We start from the raw sequence: 14,200 nt of genomic DNA, 5'->3' as shown, positions 1-14,200 counted from the left end.
CTAAAAAGCCATAAACCTAAAGCAACCTGGATACTCAGCTGATTTAACCTTCCCATTTTTTCAGTTGAGAAAATGAGAATCTGGAGAGGCAAAGTCACTTTTCCACAGTCCCCAGGGAGTCAGGAATGGAGCTGAGGACAAAACTCCGATTATTGGCTACCAGTTACTCTTTACTCCGTTAGAGAGACCTTCTTCTAATCAACAAGATGTATGGCATAGAGATTTTAAATAGTGCCAAAGAGATTATCATGGGCATACTTCCTCGAAGAAGAAACAGCTAGCAGGTGGCTGTGATGTTGACTTGGTGTTAATTGTTTATATGATTTTCCAGGAAATATCCACTCATAATAACAAGCACAATCTAACTGATCACAGGATTGTTTCTTTCCTTAATGCAGGAAGTAGGTCTATGGTTGCAGGAAAGAACAACACAATTGTGACGAAATTCATCCTCCTGGGATTTTCAGATCATCCTCAAATGAAGCTTTTCCTTTTCATGTTATTTCTGGGGATTTATCTCTTGACACTAGCCTGGAACCTGAGTCTCATTGTCCTCATCAGGATGGACTGCCACCTGCACACGCCCATGTACTTCTTCCTCAGTAACCTATCCTTCCTAGATATCTGCTATGTGTCCTCCACAACTCCCAAGATGCTCTCTGACATCATCACAGGGCAGAAAACCATTTCCTTTGTTGGCTGTGCCACTCAGTACTTTGTGTTCTGTGGAATGGGGCTGACTGAATGCTTTCTTTTGGCAGCCATGGCATATGACCGCTATGCTGCAATCTGCAACCCATTGCTCTACACAGCCCTCATTTCCCACACCCTTTGTTTAAAGATGGTGGTTGGTGCCTATGCAGGTGGATTCCTCAGTTCTTTGATTGAAACATACTCTGTCTACAAGCATGATTTCTGTGGGCCCAACATGATTGACCACTTCTTCTGTGACCTTCCTCCCGTTCTGGTTCTATCATGCTCTGATACCTTTACCAGCCAGGTGGTGAACTTCATTGTGGGTGTTGTTGTTGGAATGGTGTCTGTCCTTGTGATCCTCATCTCTTATGGTTATATTGTTGCTGCTGTCCTAAAGACCAGCTCAGCTAAAGGTAGGACCAAAGCCTTCAGCACCTGTGCCTCTCACCTGACTTCTGTGACTCTTTTCTATGGTTCTGGTCTCTTTATGTACATGCGACCTAGTTCTAGCTACTCCCTAAACCGGGACAAGGTGGTGTCCATATTCTATGCTCTGGTGATCCCTATGGTGAATCCTATCATCTACAGTTTTAGGAATAAGGAGATTAAAAATGCCATGAAGAAAGCTATGCAGAAGGATCACGTGCTTTCTCACGGGCCTTTGTTTTTCTGATCCTGAGGTAATGTTTACAAAGAGGCTGTGAGATGGGTCAGTTGTGCAGATTTTCATGCAGTTTTGGACTGGTTGATCTACACAATGATTTGTGTTGACTAGACTTTTCTCCCCTTTCCAATAGTCCCCTAACTAGTTTACTTATTGGTTATCTAGAAAACAGTTTGGCTATTATTGGTTTCTAGAATGAATAGCATTGCATATACTGAGATTATAAATGCTCAACTTAGCAGAAAACTTCACCATGACAAAGACTGAATGACCAGGAACAATAAAGTAGAGTTTTGTCTGTAGGAAGAAAACATTGAAAAAAAAAGTTAGCCTAGCATTCAGGATAGTGATTTTTAAGATAGGTAGGAATATATAGCATAATAACCTGAGGAGGGGACACTTTTTCCCTTTATGAAGTTCTAATATGGCACATGAGCACCACAAGGCAGACACCCTCTCTTATTTGGAAATCTAACTCTTAGTGAGCCACTGTGACTGATGAGGGGAGAGTACTGACTCTTTAAATATGGTAGGGCAAGAAAGAGATAAAAAACTTCTGATTAGGGCCTTAATGACTAAACAATCTTATGGCTAATTCAATCAGCTACACAAAAGAGTCACTACAATGATTTAAATAAAGCCAGGAATTTGTCATTTAATCTGAAGTAACTGCTCTCTAGTCAATACTCAAAGTTTCTCAGGAATCTATAGAAGAGGAGTGTATCTTCATTTGGGGGAAAGTTTCTATGTTTTCATCAGTTTTGTGATAAGTTCTAGAATGGAATTTAGCCTAGAATTGAATAGAGTGATTTTTTCTCCTCTCTACTATCTCAGAACTTATGTGTCCTTGAACCAGCAGTAAAAAACTGGCATACATTTATTCAGCTTTGACTGCTCTTGGGCGGCCATAAATGAATAAATAAAGTATCTACCTGTGTGTCCTTGGACAAGTTATTTGGGCTCTGTGTGCCTTAGTGCCTTATCTGTAAAATAGGAATAATAATAGTAATTCTCTCATAGGTTTATTGTGAAAAATTAAATGACTCAATATATACAAGCACTGAGAATAGTCCTGGTGAATAGCAAAGGTTCAAGAAGTGAGTCTTTATTATTATTATTATTATATAGTATTTATTTATCACAATTTGACAAAGAAATAGAAGACATTTCCTTAATTTGTTAAAAAAATATGTGATCTTTGTAATATCTTTGATGCATTGGAAAGTGGGTTGGCATAGACTAGAGCAAAAGCTGTTAAAGAGTATTCATTAGCTATTCTTAAGTCATCAGAGCTGCAGTTATTAATCTCATGTCTGCCTCTTTGTAGGTAGGTGGCCTTATGGAAGTTACTTACAAGCTCCATTTTTCTCACTTGTACATTGAGGGTAATACTTGTATTTACCTCATGGAATTGATACAACCATTAAGTGAGGATATGCATGAAAAGAGCTTAGCTTAGTGCCTGTTATATGGTACTACTTAATAAATAAATGTTGGCTCATATTACTAGTCAATTTCATATAAATCAAGAGAAATCCAGGTTAAGTGCAAAAAGAGGCAAATCAGGTAGCTTTGGGATAGCCACTCAACCTGGGACATAATCGTTTCAATAAAAAGACATGCCTGTTCCTCTCACCTAAGAGTCATTAGGAAAATAGAAAGAATTCACCTTCACAGAAGTGGCCGCACATGGAAATGCTACAATTATGCCAACTCTATCAGCTACCTGGACACCCCGCCTTTCCTCTAGCCAGTTTTTCCCGTCCGCCTTTCCTTATCTGTACTCCAGTTCACTGCGCTATTATCTTTCAATTTACCTTTGGTAGCTAATCTTAAATTCTCCTAATGCCAAAAGTCATAAAAACAAAACAAACAAACAAATAAAGGAAAATATGCTTCATGCTTTGGACTTACATGGAGCTGTCATTGGTCTATTATCATTTCTATATTTTTTGAACACACATTATGGATATAAGATCTTTGGGAAAATGTCTCTTGTTCAACCATATACATGTTCACTGCTAGTAGAAGTTTTCTCCTTGCATTGAGAAAATATAATGTACCTTTTTAGTTTATCCAACTCCCAAAGAAAGTAATGCTCATTAATAATTGTTAAATATAGTGCATATGGTGGGGTTTGGTCATGAAACTTGAATACAGCAAAAATGATCTGGGGTTTATAGTAAGCCCCATGTTAAACAAAATGTCCTAAATAACTGTATTTATCATGGGGCATATAAATAGATATACATTAAACAATATTCTTGACACTAAAAGAATCAGATGTTTTATAGTTCTTTGGTATTTTTTAGTATTTTTTTTATTTTATTGGAGTTCAATTTGCCAACATATAGTATAACACCCAGTGCTCATCCCGCCAAGTGCCCCGCTCAGTGCCCATCACCCAGTCATCCCACCCCCCGCCCACTTCCCCTTCCACTACTCCTTGTTCATTTCCCAGAGTTAGGAGTCTCTTATGTTTTGTCACCCTCACTGATATTTTCTTTTTTTATATAAATTTATTTTTTATTGGTGTTCAATTTGCCAACATATAGAATAACACCCAATGCTCATCCCATCAAGTGCCTCCCTCCTCACTGATATTTTCATTCATTTTCTTTTCTTTCTCTTTATTCCCTTTCGCTAATTTTTATATTCCCCAAATGAATGAGACCATATAATGTTTGACTTTTCTGATTGACTTATTTAACTCAGCATAATACCCTCCAGGTCCCTTTGAAGAAGAAAAGGTACAGTTGTCCTGGGGAGGTGGGCAGCTAGCTAGCTGGAGAGGAATTCACTTTAGTAAAATTAGGACAATCCAGGGTGTGTCACTCATCTTCACAACCTCTGAAGATTTTTTTCAGATGGACTGAAGTTACCAAGCTCAGAATAGCTAACGGCATAAGCCAGATGCCATTTTTAGTTTTCATGGAAGAATAAAACTGCCAAGCTTGTATTTGTGCTAGTGGCACGATTCTCCGACTTGCTGAGGAAACCACATCGAAAAACAAATTACAATTGAAAGTCTATTTGGAGAGAAAGTGGGCAATGTGTGTCAGTGTCTGGTGTGCCCAACTGCAGAGTCCAGACAGGCTGAGGCACTGGGCCAGGGCACTGACACTTTTTCTCCCCAAGTATTTGTCTTCCTCTCTTCTAAGTGACCATCTTCCCATCTAATCACTACATTCACAGATCAATTAATAGACAGATTTTCCTTCTTTGGTTGTAAGAAACATTTTGGTCTCTAAAATACCTCCATTACATATTTTATTGAACATGATCTGATTTTGTGGTTTAATTTTTAGAGTTTTCAGAAACCTGGTTATTGTCCATATATACCACCCACATTCCCCTAATTTTTTGGTAGGTATATATATGATTAAATGCTCTCTTTCTCACTCATTTACATACTTAGGAATTAGTGACTGATGCATTAAGTGGGTTCTTTTTAAAAAGGTTTTCTTTATTTATTCATAAGAGACACAGCAAAGTGAGGCAGAGATGAGGCAGAGGGAGAAACAGGCTCCCTATGGAGAGCCCAAGCAGGACTCAATCCCAGGACCCTGGGATCACGACCTAGCCAAAGGCAGACACTTAACCACTGAGTCACCCAGGTGTTCCCATTAAATGGGTTCTGATGAGATTTAAAATTTTTTCCTGAAAGATTAATAGCTTCATGTTTCTAGTCATAAACCTAGAGAAACCCAGAGCTTGCTTATTCTGTGATCATCCACACAAATGAGGAAACACTTGCTATTAATTTCCCTGCATGTCCAGATAACTGATTTGGATCTCTCTAACCTACAACTGATCAGGGAAAGCCTAAATGCCTTGCATATATGAAGATATGCCATGTGTTCCAGCATTCTCCTATAGGCCTGATTTGCGATGACCATCCTTGAATTCTTGGTGGGTCTCCTTGTCTGTAACATCTCCTAAATAACTGGGGAAGATAAACCAACTGTTGCTATGTGACCTTTGCTGCTTTTATTCCATCCTCACTCTTCTCATGCTTTTCTTTTCCCATCTAATGCTGGCCAAGATATTCTATGTGCAATACTTCTGTGCATCTGTCCGAGGATGAAATTCCCCACCTTCCCCCAAGTAAAGAAATAGCCATAGTAGGCTCTTGTACTCATGGCTCAGAACTTTTATTGAATGGATATCGTACCATCTCCCTTCAGTGTTGCCATCCTAGATGAAAGACTTTGGTGGGACCACACTCTAGAAATAGGCAGGCATCGTGGACCCAGGGAAACCCCATGGAAAAACAGGCTTCATTTCTCTCTCTGAAAACAAAATTTTTCTGAAATAGTGTCAGGTGTCAGATGGGACTTAAATGCAACATAGGTAGAAAAATTGGTATGTGTAAAAATATCACATTGATATTGTATGAAATATTCTTGTTCTAAAAAAACCTCTTTCCTATGCAAAGGAAGGCTGGGTTATTTTTATCTTAAGAAGTGCTTAAGAAACAAAATTATTGATGTACATGGACCAGAGGGAGGAATCCCTATGTTAGACATTCACTGAAACTCACAGATCATTTTTGAGCACCCCAAAGCTAAGCAAGAACCCTGGCAGGAATCATCTCACTCTTCCATTTGACCCTCAGTCTAGAATACAATTGGAAATAAGTCCTGTGGCTGAGTTACAGCTGAGAGTTGTCCATGAACCTTATCAAAAAGAGGTAGGTTCTGAGAAGTCCTGCATCTCAGGGCATTTACCTGTCCAATCTTTCCTTTACTCATTTTATGCAACCTGTTGCAGGTATTCTTTATAATTTGCTGTATTATCTGTGCTGTCCAGTCTAGATGCCACTTTTTTCTTGCATTCACTCTTTGTACCAGAAGGTAAGCCAGAAGGTTTAAGACTTCATGTCTGTCGGTTTCAGATCTATGAAGGTTCTGGAATTGTTTTTCATATTGTCATCTCTGGCAGGTTTTCAACAGAAGGCCATGCGTGAGATTTTCCAGTATCAGCCAGTTAAGCATATTTGATGAAGACACTGGTCTTCTTTTCTTAAAGATTTTATTTATTTGAGAGAGAAAGAGTGAGCAGGGGGAGGGGGAGAGAGAGAGAGAGAGAGGAGAGAGAGAGAGAGAGAAGGAGAGAGAGAGAGAGAGAGGGAAAAACAGACTCTGCTGAGTATGGAACGTGACTCCAGGCTGGATCTCAACGACCTGAGATCATGACTTGAGCCAAAATCAAGAGTTGGATGCTCAACCTACTGAGCCACCCAGGTGCCACAATTTGGTACACTTATATATTGTGATGTGATTGCTATTGTAGCAGAGTTAGCACCTCTATCATATAACATAATTATCATTTCTTATTTGTGTTTGGAATAATTTTAGAGCTAATCTCTTAGTAAGTGTGATGATTTTAATACAATATTATTGCCTATATTCACTATACTTTACATTAGCTGTCTACGACTTATTTACCACTAGTTACAAGTTTTTACTCTCTGTTTTTAATGAGTTCAGCTTTTTTAGATTCCACATGTGTTCTATAGTATTTGTCTTTCTCTGACTTATCTAACATCCTCAAGGGCCATCAATTCATCTCAAGTGGCAAGATTTCCTTCTTTCTCATGGCCAAATTATTACATTAACAGGACCCTCCATGTTCCACCATGTGAATAATCCCTAGCACACTGTATGTGCTTAATATTGTCTGGACAGTTAACCTTAGTATGTTAGTACAAAATTTTTTGGTCTTTTTTACCCTCTTCCCACTGCATTTTATTCCCTTTGGGAGTCTTATCACACTTCAATTTAGGAGAGGCATTCATCGATTTCCTAGGGACTTCAAATTTGGCCTAACTCAAGAGGATGCCAGGGGATTTCTAGTTCACCATTAAAGTGGAGTCATCCTGTGGTGTCAGCTGAGATGTTGATTTCTGGCCACTCTTACCCAGTTTTAACTGCATTTGCATTCAGTTAAGGTTGTATTCTCAAGGTGACACCACATTAAATACTCTTAGCCCATCCATGCCTTGGATAGCAACATACATTTACTTGTTTCTTTTAGAAAGAATTGGTCTCATTGTGCAATTAAAATTGAGATTCTTAGGTCTTGTTCTACAAATCAATTAAAATGTAGTGAAATGATTTCTTTTGGATCTTGTGTGTGGGATACAGAATTTCTGTTTTTTGGTCAACTCTGACATATTGACATTTTAAAAATTATGGTCTAATTATAGTTTTGGAATGAAAGCAAAATGTGATTTTATCGTATCTTCCCTATACATATATATTTATATATTTTGGTTACTCAGATATAAGGCCTTAACATTAAGGCCTATAACATTGACATTAAAAAAATGTGGTTGTAACAGTAGGTTGTAGACATTAGTAAAACAATAGTATAAGCTAATTACCTTTTTATGAGTAGAGGTGCTGAATAGAAATTATGATAAAAATGAATATAATTAAAAATATATAAACATGTAAACAAAAATTTCACATCAAAGGTAATAAAGGGAAATTAAATCAATTTTTTACCTAAGGAAATATCAGTAAAAACCAAATATTAAAGTAATTTTTAAATTACATTATCTGAATCTTGGGGAAAATACAACGAACAATGGTATATAGTCAGTTGTTTCTACTAAAAATGCAAAATTGCTTAAGAAATTTGGGGCACCTCTGTGGCTCAGTCGGTGGTGTCCGACTCTTGATTTCAGCTCAGGTCTTCATCTCAGGGTGGTGAGCTCAAGCCTGGCACTGGGCTCCATGCTGGGTGTGGAGCCTACTAAAGAAAAAGAAAAGATATTGAAAACACAGCTGTGATATGTGGGTAAATATAATGGGCTGAATCTGCACATTTGCCTTTACTCCTTAGAGCCTACATAAAATGACAAAAAAGTTTTTTTTTTTAAACCTATAAAATCACTATGATACGGATACCAGGAGAGAGGACAACAGAAGTTGGAAGCTGGAAAGTAAATCTATGAGGAATAACTAACTCAGATTCAAGATATCAGGGAGCAGGTGGCTCAGTCAGTGAAGCATCTGATTTTGGCTCAGGTCATGATCCTAGGGTCCTGGGATGAAGCCCCAAGTTGGGCTCCCTGCTTAGTGAGGAATTTGCTTCTTCCTCTGCCCCTCCCCCTGCTTGGGCTCTCTCTGTCACATGCTCTCTCTGTTTCAAATAAATAAAATAAAATAAAATAAAATAAAATAAAATAAAATAAAATAAAATAAAATAAAATAAAAAAGAGAGAGAAACCAGGAAGTTATAGGCCCTGGGTAGGTGGGGCAGGAGAGCCAAGAAGCAAATTGTTTTCAATTGTACAACCCTCATACCATCAAGAATTGTAGGCACTAGGCACCAGTATAGTGGGTGGGGCTTAAAATTGGAGATTTGATTGAAAATCTATTAGGGGTGACTAGACTTCTAGACCAACCCATCCCTCTCCTCTTGCATAAAAACTCCACCATCCCCATCATTCCTCCTTCCCTGTAGTAGGTATCAGAAGAATGTTTCTTCTCTGGAGAATTGAACCAAGATATATGGGCCCAGGGCCATCACATATATCTGTGGGGGAATGATAAAAATAGAGGGATGAAATAATATTTACATGGTGAAGATTCTTCATTATGTTTTTCTTCACTACTAATATCTATATAGGGAGACTCTTCCTCCACTGCACACCCCCTCCATTCACTTACTCAACTCTCAAAATACTCTGAGCTAGGCTGATACCGTCTTGGGTAGGAAACTGGAGAATTCTGTGTAGAGAAAAACCTGCCCATAGTTATAGCAGAGGCTCATCAGAGCAACTGAGAAGAGACCCCCAGATTTACTAGCAGAAAACCTAACAGAGGACAGTCTCTGGTCATAAACGCCAAGCCTCAAATCTTGCTCTTTAGTGCTTCTCCCTGCAATGTGAAAAGACAGCCTAAAATAAACAAATAAGCAACAAAAGAACTCAGATGGTGAAAAGACAATGAATGGAGCATAAGACTATTTAAAAAATGAAACTCCAAAATTAGTTCACTCAGATTAAAGTAGATATTGTGTGTTTAAAAGAAGATACTGCATTCTTATGTGGCATATTAAACAGAAGAGAAGAAACTGGACATTTGTAATATTGTTTGAGCCAATGGATCAAATTTTCTCTGACTCTTTCAGTTTTATGAGCTAATAGATTCACTTTATTGTTATGCCCAGTTACAGTTCTTTTTTCTGTTGTTAAAAATGAAAGGTTCCTGATTCTGGATAGTTTTATGATATATACCAACATCACAAAACTGCACTTATACTCCTTTTGAGTATAAGTGGTCTCTCCTCATAATGTATTAGTTACCTGTTATTGCACAAAAAATCACTACAAAACTTAATGACTTCAAATGTAAATATTTACTATATGGTTTCTGTGGATCATCATGAGGTTCTGATGTCTCTCATGAGGTTGCACTCCAGTAAGTAGTTGGTTAGGGCTGTAGTCCTCTGAAGCCGGATTGAGCCTGGAGGACCCTCTTCTAAAATAGACTAGCAAGTTTGTGCTGGATGGTGGAGGCCAATGTTCTTGGTTACATGAGTTAGCCCTATTAGATATAGGAGGGAGTCTACAAAAACCTGTGAAGACCAGACGGCCAGGATCATTGGGGACCATCTTGGAAGCTGCCTATTGCACTCAGATGTTAGAAATGCTTAGGAGTCCAAATATTAACAAGCATTCATCGAAAGTTTGGAAACAACCTACTCCTTGGGCCTCCTTGTGAAGTGAATTGTGAAAAAAAATGGGAGAAATAGTGGAAGAAAGAAGAAGCACACTTAAAATCAAGGTTGTATATTTTTCTTGCTTCTTGAGGTAGGTCTGTATTGGTATAATATTCTCTCTTAGAGGGGATCCCTGGGTGGCTCAATGGTTTGGCGCCTGCCTTCGGTCCAGGGCATGATCCTGGATCAAGTCCCACGTCGGGGTCCCTGCATGGAGCCTGCTTCTCCATCTGCCTGTGTCTCTGCCTCTCTCTCTCTCTGTGTCTCATGAATAAATAAAATCTGAAAAGAAATTCTCTCAGAAAAGCTTTTGCTGCATCCCAAAAATTTTAGACTGTTGTGTTTTCATTTTCATTTCCCCCCATGTATCTTTAGATTTTCTCTTTGATTTCTGGTTGGGCCATTCATTATATCATACACTGGAAACTAATAACACTGTATGTTAATTATACTTGAAAAGCAGAATCAAGGTTGGGGAGAATCTCAGAGGTTATAAAGCAGTAAAAGTCATCCATTTCTGGGTAAAAGCAAGCCTGGAATATGTTTCATGGTAGCTTCCAAGGACCCTGCAGGATCTCAGAAATGATGGCTACTGTGATGTGTGTAGGGTGGCTGGGCCCAAGGCCCAGAGGTCTGCGGCTCTCAGGGATTCTAGGACAATAAGTTGACCAGGGAGCAGAAGAGCCACCAGACTTGCGGTACCGTGGAGACTCAGAGTATAGCCAAGAGAATTTTAAAAAGATACTATTTTTCATATCTTCATGGACTAATTTTATGCATATTACATTACTATTTATACAATAACTTCATACTTCATGCAGCTACATCACATAGATTTGATTTTCTTTTGTAACCAGATGAAGATGGCAGGTGAGAAATTATTGCAAATATTACAGATAGAACCTTTGGGCACATAGATGTCTGCCACGTTCTTCCCAGTGGAGCAACAATTCATTTGGACCTCGTAAAGTGTGATTTGTGGAACATACATGGTTCTTATAGACCAGAAATATGTCCTCTATTACTTGGCCATGGTACTCATACTCTATACTTTTGGTGTTATACTTTTAAAACTCTCTTAAGAACATGTTTTGTTAAAAAAAAACTCATTAAGGATTTAGTTATTACAGTTCTTATCTGGGTATATATACTAGCCTATCAGCAAGAGTTAAATAATTAACTCACTGCCCACCCACCCCTTTCTCCCTAGAAGTGAGAATAGTTGAAATAGGTCAAACCAAGAATGGGACCTTATCTAAAACATCCCTGTATCCCTAGTAACTGGCAGGGTAGATAAGTTTCATTTCTAAAGAACTAGAAACAAATGACAAAAATGTTTGTGGGAATGATGCTAAGTAGATATTTTTAGTGAAGGATTAGTAATGCAGCATAAAATGCTGGCAAGAACTCCAAATCAGAACATAGAAAGTACACCTACTATTAACAGAAGGTGTGCTTGTACTATATCCCCTGGTAAGTGCTTTAAAAGCATTATCCAGTTTGTTTCTCTCTGTGAAGACCTACTCTATGAAGTAGCTACTACTGTCACCCCATTTGATGATAATCCTGAGGCTGGGAGAGGTTAATTTGTTCAAGGTCACACACAAGTCATCAAGTGGAAGGGTCAGAATTGTACCCAGAATGGTGCTACCAATGCCTCAGGTTGTAGCCATGATAAATCATGGCTCTGTCATGAATTCGTTTTATTGTCCCTTATTGCCTCAATTGCCTCACTTATGCATAGGAAATACTGCGATGTCTGCCTCACAGGCAGCTGTGATGATTGGATCTGGTCACATATTTGAGAAAATGTATGTATGTATACACCTAAAATGCAAGTGCTTTGTACACAGGGAATTGTTCACATATCTATTTTAATTAAAGTGTTTTACCATTGTATTTTACCAGTGTCATCTTGGGCAAATCTTTTAGCTCCCCTGGCTTTAGGTTCCTCACCTGGTAATTGAAGGTGTTAGACTATATGATCCCTAGGTTCTTTCCAGCCCTGAAGACTTTTAAGTTTCTGATAGAAAAGCTATAATTGGGATCCCTGGGTGGTGCAGCGGTTTGGCGCCTGCCTTTGGCCCAGGGCGCGATCCTGGAGACCGGGTATCGAATCCCACGTCGGGCTCCCGGTGCATGGAGCCTGCTTCTCCCTCTGCCTGTGTCTCTGCCCTTCTCTCTCTCTGTGACTATCATAAATAAATAAAAAAATTTTTTTAAAAAAGAAAAGCTATAATTATGAAAACATGATTGGTTTATGGAGAAAGTGCGGTTTGGATCCAGAAGGGACATGGCAAAGTGGGGCATGGAATTAGCAGGACAAATACTCCATGACAACCATGACTCCAGAGGATAAGTATCTAGAGGGTTTTCTCCCTCTAATTGTCTTTTCTCCTCTTACCTGTGCCCTCAACAATAACACATTTAAGAGGATCTCAGTTGTGGGCATCTCTCTTGCTCTGAGTGGATAGCCAGTTTGATGGCCAAAGGCTCCCATCTTGGAGAGCAATAGGGCCTACCTGGAAAATTCTTTTGGAAAGGAAACAGGCAATTTCAGCCTTTGGCTAGAGGTCTGTCTTCTTGGGGATTCTGGGTCAGGTGAGAGGGCAAGATTTAGTGAGAACAGTGGATTCTGTTATTTTAATAGCCATGTGATTCTTCCAGTAGGACCTGTGTGGAGCAAGGTTTATTGTCCACAGTCTCTCCCATTCTTCACCTCTTTCTCACTTCCATACCCTCCACTGTGGGCTCTTCCTTGGGTTCTCTTGCTCCTTACCCAACTTCTCTGGCCTTCATTGAGAAGATGATCTCTAATCTAAAATTTCAGGGATTATTCTGGGGTGAGGGATGAATGTTGAGTTCTAGTTCTATAATTTCTTAAGGGTGTGATCTTGAGCTCCATTACCTTCTGGTTTTTTTTTTTTTCACCTGTAAAATGAGGGATAATGGGATTATTTAGAATCTAATGAGAATGTTTATAAAGCCTAACAAATTTCAGAATTGAATAATTGAGCACTGAATTAAAAATAATGATTTACTTACTTTCAGAGGAATTTCCTAAGATCCCACATTCTAGTCTTGATTTTCCAACTTTATCCATCCCAAGACTCTGAATTTTTTGTTTAGGAGTCTGTTGTTGTAATAATCATTAGTTAATTTGATTTCCATGTCAATATATAGCTTTGATTGATAATTTCTGAGCGGCAGAAGGCAAGCAGGCCTCTAAATGGTGATATAACAGAGTACTCTTGTACAGTTTCATTGGCTTTTTGAAGTACTTTGAGTAACTCTCCATGGTCATCTTTGGAGACTGTGTGTCTGAGGCGCTAGTGTGGGTCTACTGTGAGTGAGATGCCTCACTGCCAACATTGGTAGTCATTGGCCTGTCTCTTTAACTTCTTCTTCTTCTTCTTCTTCTTCTTCTTCTTCTTCTTCTTCTTCTTCTTCTTCTTCTTCTTCTCTTACACTGTTCTTCATTGCAACGACTTGGCTTTCTTTATCTGATTTTATTCCCTGCACAACCTTACAAACTGACCATGTCTTTAGTTTTTCAGATTGGAAAAGCTTTGATTAGCTATAACCTCATCTGCAACCAGTATGTATGTCAGTCTCCTTTTCTTCTCTAAACTATTTGGGATATGGTGAACACATACCATCTTAAAACTTAAAACTGTTACCTCATCACCTTCAGAATCATTTTGTACCCTCAACACATAACCACCTTAAAACTTAACCAAAGAGACTGAATATATTCAGAATTTTTCTGTCTTACTCTGTATTACCAAATTTCAACAAGATAAATTTTCAGGATCAATTTTATCATGAATTAATAAACAATCCATCATTGCTTATCTTTCTGGTGGGAGGGAATGATGAGTTACATAAAATACTTTTAGCTCTGGCTGCCTCTGTCACCAGAATATAATACGGAAATGAAGAGTTTTACTACAGTGTTTGATCAGAAGCTTGGCTTATTTTTGCTGAATTAATTGATTGTGTTGGTATATTGGGGGATGTACACGAGAGTTTATAGTTTCAAAATATTTTCATTGACTCCAATTCATCTTGAGATAATAAGAGAGATATTATATTGGCAACACT

At 38.5% G+C, this 14,200-nt stretch overlaps 1 protein-coding gene across 1 annotated transcript; it reads left to right on the top strand.

Annotated features, from left to right (window-relative positions):
- The first annotated feature begins 409 nt into the window (after positions 1 to 409).
- LOC144293414 (olfactory receptor 5A2) lies at positions 410 to 1,369 on the top strand. The gene has a single exon (XM_077864499.1). It carries the CDS (start codon positions 410 to 412, stop codon positions 1,367 to 1,369), a length of 960 nt encoding a protein of 319 aa, XP_077720625.1.
- The last annotated feature ends 12,831 nt before the right edge of the window (positions 1,370 to 14,200 follow it).

Source organism: Canis aureus, chromosome 21 (assembly GCF_053574225.1).
Source record: "Canis aureus isolate CA01 chromosome 21, VMU_Caureus_v.1.0, whole genome shotgun sequence".
Classification (NCBI taxonomy): Eukaryota; Metazoa; Chordata; class Mammalia; order Carnivora; family Canidae; genus Canis; species Canis aureus.
This window is presented reverse-complemented; position numbering and strand designations above follow the sequence as displayed.

Bases quoted from the DNA above. Each gene is read 5' to 3' on its own strand.
- LOC144293414 (XM_077864499.1), top strand. From the start codon at position 410: ATGGTTGCAGGAAAGAACAACACAATTGTGACGAAATTCATCCTCCTG.